Source organism: Miniopterus natalensis, chromosome 2 (genome assembly GCF_054644295.1).
Source record: "Miniopterus natalensis isolate mMinNat1 chromosome 2, mMinNat1.hap1, whole genome shotgun sequence".
Taxonomy (NCBI): Eukaryota; Metazoa; Chordata; class Mammalia; order Chiroptera; family Miniopteridae; genus Miniopterus; species Miniopterus natalensis.
Window position 1 is genome coordinate 158,648,486 of NC_142082.1, and position 8,388 is coordinate 158,656,873.

The window sequence follows — 8,388 nt, forward strand, 5'->3', positions numbered from 1 at the left end:
AGACTGTCTCTGCAACATGGGGAAGCTGCGGCATTTCAGAAAGCCACCAAGTACTGAGGAATGAATGACCTTTTGAGTTCTCAAGTGTTGACAGCGGTCCCTTTTGGGGGTAAAATTTCTCATTGGAAGACACTGAGTGTTTTTTGTTTTTTTCCTGTTCTGCTGGTGTGTGTGTGTGTGTGTGTGTGTGTGTGTGTGTGTGTGTGTGTGTGATTTCCTGAGAGCTACATGGTTTGGCCGGGAAGAAACCGTTTGCTATGTCGGTTTTCAGAACATTTTCCACCTGTATCATCCTTACTAGACTGAAGTGTAGTGTGTGCATAAATGTGTGTGCACACAGCTTGAGAGCCTCAAAAGACTATTTTCCTTATCTCTATATCTGGTTTTATTCAATCTTAAGTAGTCCGGTTATTTACCAAGGTTACAAAAAAATAAAATAAATTCTCTTTACGTCAGTGAACTTAGACTCATAAAGTTCTCTCCCCTGAGCAGGGAGCCTTTTAAAGACCAGCGTGTCAAGCTTGCGCGGCAGGGGTCACGGCTACTGGAAAATGAGCTTGTCTGCGGGTCCCGCCCTCCCACCTCTGCCCCTCCCTCCGGCCTGCTCCCTACCTACGGGAGATGCGCCTTTCCACCCCTCCAACCCCCCACCCAAACCCCGTACCCCCCACCCCCCACCCCCACCCCCCACCCCCACCCCACCCCCACCCCCCACCCCCACCCCACCCCTACTCCCACCCCACCCCGCCCCACCCCACCCCCACCCCCCCCACCCCCACCCCCGACCGCCCCACCACTTCTCCAGCCCCCGCTCGGCAACCTCGGCGGCCTCAGAGGTCTGGCGCGCGTCAAAGCCCGAGCTGGGAGGCTGATTTGTGGAGCATCACCCCCGAGCTCGCTCCCCGCAGTGCCTCCTCCGCCCACTGCCGAGGCCGGGGGAGTAGAGCTGAGCAGGGGGAGGGGAAGAGCTACACCCATCCCCCTCCTCCAGCCCTCTCCGCGTTCAGATTCAATTGCACCTTTTATTATTTTAACTTTTCTTCCTAGGACGAGCGGCCCGGGATCCGTCCGTCCGGCAGTCGGCACCCCCGCTCCCGCGCCCTGGGATGGGCGCGCGGGGCACCAGCCCACGGTCCGCGGGCCAGCGCGGGGAGGTGCGGCGGCCGCACCCGCTGTCCGGAGTCTGTAAGTTTCTACGCTCCGCCTGGGGAGCGGACCGGGAGGCTGGCTGCGTCCCCGCAAAAGACTGAAAATGCAAAACACAGCTGAGGTTTGCAGTGTTGCAGGGACTTTTCGGGGCACGCTCTTTTAACTCTATCTGCAGCCCGCGGGCTATTTTCCGGGTTTTCCCTGCAGCTTGTATGTTCGCTTCCTTCGTTGCAAAGAAGTTTTCATTTTATAACAGGAGCTCCAATGGAGAGTAATTGTAAATGCAACTCATACTTCTTTCAAAGGTAAAATACTTGTTCATAATTTTCACGTTACATGGCACATCGTTTACTATTTTGTCAAATTACACCAAACGTTATTTATACTGCGCAAGAGGCCACGGCCTTTTCTCTGCCTACTTCTAAAAATAACGAAGGAAGAATTTCCCCTCTCAACTTTTCATATTGCCGTATCATGTAAATACTTCAGTAAATGGATCGCGATACCCAGCTGGCCTTAATTTTTGTTCTAGACGCCGCCACGTGCTTGCCTGCTTGCGCTCATCTCGGAGAATGCTCCTGAGCCTGCTGTTTACAGAAAGCCTCCTAGTTCCCCTTAACTCAGGCTGTACCCATATATGTTCAAAATGATCAGAACTCTTGAAACAGTTCGGGTTCAACCCAAATCATTTCTCTGGAATCCCGGAACTGAAGCACACACTAAATTCGTGTTTAGATGGATAAAATCCTACCTTTAAGCTTTGCATGTCACCTCGGATGGATAGACAGAGCCCTAAATGCGAGGACTGAAGAGGGGAGGAAATGAGGGGAAAGCTTTTAATCACCGTTTCCCTTGCGCAGGAGGACGGGTCTCTAGAGGAGAGGCAGGCCGGAGACAGGTGGGCAGGCGGCCTGTGGTGACGGGACGATGTTGGCCAGAAAGAGCATCATCCCGGAGGAGTATGTGCTGGCGCGCATCGCGGCCGAGAACCTGCGCAAGCCGCGCGTCCGCGACCGCCTGGCCAAAGCCCGCTTCATCGCCAAGAGCGGGGCCTGCAACCTGGCGCACAAGAACATCCGCGAGCAGGGCCGCTTCCTCCAGGACATCTTCACCACCTTGGTAGACCTGAAGTGGCGCCACACGCTGGTCATCTTTACCATGTCGTTCCTCTGCAGCTGGCTGCTCTTCGCCATCATGTGGTGGCTGGTGGCCTTTGCCCATGGGGACATCTATGCTTACATGGAGAAGAGTGGAATGGAGAAAAGTGGCTTGGACTCCGCTGTGTGTGTGACGAATGTCAGGTAAGAGTCAGCGGGATGAAGCAGGGGTCGAAAACAGGATGGGGAAAAGTATGAAACGGCTCTTTTATCACTCCAATTTGATGAAAGTGAAATAAAGGGTTTGCAGAAACAAAAAAAGCAAAAAAGCTGATCTAACATAGTGAAAAAATATTTTTTTAATGCAGTTTTATGGGTGAGGCACCTCTGAAAATGTGAAGCTTCGATCCCCTGAGCTAGCCTTGAAAGCCCTGTACCAGTTAGTAAAAACTGGTTGTGGCTCAAAGGATTCCACAGAGTGCCTTACTAAAATAAATAAATAAAGAAAGAAAAAGCGCACATTTAGTTTTCAGGATGAAGAAACTGTTGTCCATATTTCCAGTGTTCACAAGTAGATATTTTTGATCAGCAAAAAATATTGTGCAGATGCTAGTAATATAGTTCCATGACTTCCCTTGTCCATGGCATTTGCAGAAATAATGAGAAAAACGGGGAAACACTGGTGGGAGGTGTCCTAGATTTAAAATTCGTAAAATGAAATAAACAAACAGAAGCCCCTCTTTAATAAGAACATTTTCAATAGCTGATTGCTTGCATTGGATTCCAAAATTAAAAATTATGCTAAGATTCAGAACTACAAAAAATTAATTTTAATGGAAATTAGTCCAGATTTTTCATGGGAGAGATTATGTAGAAGTGACTTCGTGTTGTGGTTTTCTTCAAAAGTTTTAATAAGATAGGAATAAGACACTTTTTAGATTGCCTAACTTTTGCTTCTTTCTCTTATATGGTATTTCAAAGATAAGTACAGTGAACTTAATTTCAGTAATTCTCCTCTTATATTTTCACATGGCCTAAGAACATTCCGTTGGGGTGATTTGTCTTTTAATTCTTTTTGTTGGAAGATAGAAAGAGATCATTTATATCAATTTCAAAAATATTCACTCAGAAGCAAAACACTAGTAATAATACTAGAAACTTTCCCAGGACATTTTATGAATGATATTTCAAATTCCTATAATGCCTCAAGCAGAGCAACCTGAGCAAGCACCATGCTGCTAGGATACTGTCAAGAGTGAGACCTTTACTGACCCTGAAATCTTATGAAACTAGCATACCACTGCAAGAAGCAGAAACCTAGACTGTGAACTTGTCCATCCTTCCATTTCTTAAGTGTCAGCAATGCCAGCATGCCAAGGAGGGATTTGTGTGCAGACATCACATGCCACAGATTCCAGCTAGGATTTTGAGGAAAGAAAGCTACCTGGAATTGACCCATTGCTTTTACCATCAAGTATGCATTTTCTTGTCTTAAACTTGTCACAGACTTGTCTCAAAGAAAATAAAGGTGAAAAATTTAGGAGATGATCAGTACATCAGATATAAAGGAAACAATGAAAATAATTGTGTGTAACAGGTATTTGTTGGTTAAATATCATTATTTATATTTCTCTTTAAGAAATTTATTGGCACTTAAGTTGGTGAATCATTTTCATTTTAAGATACATTTTTAATAAATATGCAGTAGACATAAAAAATGAAAATGAAAATGATAAACCTTGAAAAGAGATGACAGATTTTATTTATAAGACAAATACATTGGCTTTTTCCATAAAAAAATAAAAAATAAAAAAATAACTCATTAAGTAATTGGGGGAGATCATCAAAAATAATATCCTTTCAATGATTTTTTTTTAAGAAGAACTTTATAGCACACACTGATTGTTAAAAGCTGCTTTGCTGCTAGTCCCCATTTTCAACAAGATGTGTTCTGGACCATGGCTAGTCCCCTAATGCATTCCTACTGGCGTGAACGTTAAGTTCAGCCTGAGAAACGGTGTGAAAATTACAGTGAGACAAAGTTGGTTTTATCAGCATAACAATGTTAGCATTTTAAATTGCCCCTTTCATCTAAAAAATTATTTGACATCTTTAAGGTTAAAACCTTACAAGTTTTATTTTAATGTTATGATGCTATTTATACTTTAATCTCAACATACAGTTTAATCATAACAAACCATACATACTAAAAAATTGTTACCCAAAATATAGAAACAGAAAATTTTTTATTCTGTCCCAAAGGGGGTTTAAAAGACAACTAATAACATTTATAATTCTTTGCATCTCCTTTCTTTCATAAGTCCATTGTATCACCATATCATCATAATTGGAAACAACTTACTGTGATGCATACTCACCAGTATGTCCAAATAACATTTTACCACTCCCGTTTTAGAATGGCTCACTTCCCTTTCATGTGGGGTAAGTCTCTAATGTGAGTCAGAAAATTAATCAACATATTTCCTCTATTATTCAGCCTAACCTCCTCTGTAGTCAAACAAACAAGCAGCTAAACCCTTTCATATCTTGAGATTGTTCAGCATGACAGGTGTCCATACAGAGGCTGGGTCTTGAGCCACATAATGTTTAGAATTAAGTTATTTCATAAAATAAACAGTATACATAATTAGCCCCTAAATAGCCTCTCAAGCTATTAACCAAAGCTAAATAACCAGACATTTAAAGATAGTCAGCATTAGGCTGCTCCCGAAGTGGGTATATACTATTAGAAGTCAATGTTGTGTCCATGCCTCTCCACTGGGGTCTACTCTTAGCTGTTGCCATCTTTTCAGATCATATGACATTATGCATGCAGTTAGTGCAAAAAGCAACTATTGTGGTTTTCCATGAATCTTTTTAGCAACAAAAATGTTGAAAAAGGGCAATTTGCATATTCCACTTAAAAGCTAATCAAAAGAATCTCTGTATGCTTGCTTCCTCCTCAAGGTGTCCCACCAAAATGCAGTGTGTATACTCAGTGTTAAGATGTTTAAACATTTTGCTCGCTCTGTGTGTGTGTCAGTGGCAGATAGGTAATACTTTGACAGGTGGCTTATCTTCTCTAAAACTGGAGAAGTTTGAAACTGCAGTTGAGGGAAACACAGGACTAATGTCATTTCTATTAAGAAGCCGCAGCAGCAGTGGATATGTAGTTCAGTGAATAAATTCATGATAATAATAATGAAATGAGGTGCTTCTCAAGCAGGGGAATAAATCAGATCACCTGAGAGCTTTTCAAAAGTCTTACCCAGGTCCACCCTGAATCTACCAAATCAGTGTTTAATTCACAGAGAAATGGAAAAAAAAATACACAATTTGCAAAAGCTTCCCAAGAAAATCCTGACGCTTGTTGGCCCTTTCCCTTTGCCCCTTTCAGAACACTAGGCCAGAATTGAGAGGATTTGTGTTCTTATTAATTATATGATCTTGATACAATCATTTATTCATCTCTGCTTTGAATTCTTTCTTTAATAGCATCAGCATTCTCTAGATCACTTACAGAACAAAATACGACAATCAGGAAGAAAACATTTTTCTTTCCAAATGGCAAAACATTCTTTTTTATTAAAAATACTAGTTTTTAAAATAGTAGGTTTTGTACCACTTTTTGGCCCTATGCTTTCAGTGTATGAGGTGCACACTGAGTGTTAGCTAACGAATATAGTTAAAGGTTGTGAATGATAAATACACTCATTACGCAGTACTTTCTTTATGACTGAAGTCACTTAAACACAGACCATGCAATAAATAAGAAACATCCACCTGGTAGAAATTTTCACAAAGTGAACTATGCCTTTGTGAAGGTAAATTATTTCACAAAGTAAAATATGCCTAAAAACATAAATAGGTATATTTATTATTTTAAAGCTTTCACACAAGTATGCCCACTGTTACTTGACCTAGGAAACATTAATAGTATCGTATCCTAGACGTCTGGAGGTAGATACGTGCAGAAAAGAGAGAGGGAACACAAGGGCTTGTGTTTAGAATTAAGCACTTGACAAGTCAGTTGGCTTGTCTTCCCAGAGGCATATAATAAATAGCCTTTGGAAGAAGAAAATGGCAAATTCAGTTTGGGCATTTCATCACAGAAAAATAATGTTTTTGACATTGGGAAAAAAATTTAGCTTGGTCTGTTATTTCATTATTCCAAACTGGATCGGATGGCATCGCTTTCTGATGTTCTTCCTTCCAGGTCTTTTGCCTCCGCTTTTCTCTTCTCCATCGAGGTGCAAGTGACAATTGGCTTCGGGGGGAGGATGATGACGGAGGAATGCCCGCTGGCCATCACGGTGCTGATTCTTCAGAACATCGTGGGCTTGATCATCAACGCGGTGATGCTGGGCTGCATCTTCATGAAGACGGCGCAGGCGCACCGCAGGGCCGAGACGCTGATCTTCAGCCGCCACGCGGTCATCGCCGTGCGCAACGGCCGGCTGTGCTTCATGTTCCGCGTGGGCGACCTGAGGAAAAGCATGATCATCAGCGCCTCCGTGCGCATCCAGGTGGTCAAGAAAACGACCACCCCCGAAGGCGAGGTGGTGCCCATTCACCAGCTGGACATCCCCGTGGACAACCCCATCGAGAGCAACAACATTTTCCTCGTGGCGCCTTTGATCATCTGCCACGTGATCGACAAGCGCAGCCCCTTGTACGACATCTCAGCGGCCGACCTGGCCACGCAGGACCTGGAGGTCATAGTGATTCTGGAGGGCGTGGTGGAGACCACGGGCATCACCACGCAGGCGAGGACCTCCTACGTCGCCGAGGAGATCCAGTGGGGCCACCGCTTCGTGTCCATCGTCACCGAGGAGGAGGGAGTGTACTCTGTGGACTACTCCAAATTCGGCAACACTGTTAAAGTCGCCGCGCCCAGGTGCAGCGCCCGCGAGCTGGACGAGAAGCCGTCCATCCTCATCCAGACCCTGCAGAAGAGCGAGCTGTCCCACCAGAACTCCCTGAGGAAGCGCAACTCCATGCGCAGGAACAACTCCATGCGCAGGAACAACTCCATCCGCAGGAACAACTCGTCCCTCATGGTGCCCAAGGTGCAGTTCATGACGCCGGAGGGAAACCAGAATGCGTCCGAATCCTGACAGCAACACAGCCCCCAGGAGGAGTTTTCATCAAGTGCTGACGCTTTAGGCTGGGCACTACCACACTGTACCCGAGCTGGAACACAGTAATTTGTCCTTCTACATCTTTTCTTTTTTTTAATATATCTTTATTGATTTCCGAGAGAGGAAAGGAGAGGGGGAGAGAGACAGACAGAAACATCAGTGATGAGAGAGTCATTGGGGATCTAGCCCGCAACCTGGGCTTGTGCCCTGACCGGGAATCGAACCCCGATCGCCTGGATCCCAGGTGGATGCTCAACCGCTGAGCCACTCCCGGCCGGGCTCCTTCTACATCTTAATGCACTAAATCATATTCATATTCAAGCAACAGCACTTTCTTTATCAATAGAACAGTAACACACAAGGTGGAGGATTCGTGGCTCACACTTGTTTCATACACGTAGTATTTGCGGTGACATGCTTAAGTTATGCATAGAAAACAGTGCGCTCTCATTTCTCTCCATTTGAAGCACAATTATATTAATAGTAATGGACCTTGAATACCAAAGGCGGCCAAGGAATGCTTTTGTTTGAAATGCTCAGTGGGTGAAACCAGGGATCTCTCTGTTGCTATTGTTCACTCTGGAAATACAAATAGAATAGGAGGGGAGAAACAAAATCTTTTTGTGTATCAACCAATATGTTGCCTGTTCCTTTTCTATGATATTGCACCTGGTAACAAGCACGAGGCAAAAACTGCTTAGCCCTCTCTGCTTCTAAGCAGCTTCTGGAAACTCACTGCGCCCTCCCCAGCGCCCCAGGGCCCTTCTGGCCCTCCTCAGGGCCGCTGGTGGGCAGAACTGGGCAAGGAGCTTAGGGGAAAAGCTAAGAGCGCTCCTGTCTCGTCTCGGGCCTGGGTTCCCAGTGAGGACAGTCGTTTCCTTCACCTTCTCACTTCTTCTTCAGGGCCCCCACAGAGAAATGCTGTATTGAATATTTTATTAAAATATCTTCTTTGTATTCACTGGGGCTGTGTCATTCTTTTTTCACAAAATTATCCCTGG

General features: G+C 44.6%; 1 protein-coding gene and 1 long non-coding RNA gene across 2 annotated transcripts in view; one reads left to right on the forward strand and one right to left on the reverse strand.

The window, feature by feature from the left end:
• LOC107525270 (uncharacterized) overlaps positions 1–2,049 on the reverse strand; it is a 23,752-nt gene extending 21,703 nt beyond the window's left edge. The window contains exon 1 of the long non-coding RNA XR_001602044.1: positions 1,994–2,049. This is a non-coding gene — a long non-coding RNA (uncharacterized LOC107525270). The remainder of the gene's footprint in view (positions 1–1,993) is intronic.
• On the forward strand, positions 1,537–8,137 carry KCNJ8 (potassium inwardly rectifying channel subfamily J member 8). The gene is made up of 2 exons (XM_016197401.2): positions 1,537–2,450; positions 6,463–8,137. Exons 1-2 carry the CDS (start codon positions 2,077–2,079, stop codon positions 7,361–7,363), a joined length of 1,275 nt encoding a protein of 424 aa, XP_016052887.1. The 5' UTR covers positions 1,537–2,076; the 3' UTR covers positions 7,364–8,137.
• The last annotated feature ends 251 nt before the right edge of the window (positions 8,138–8,388 follow it).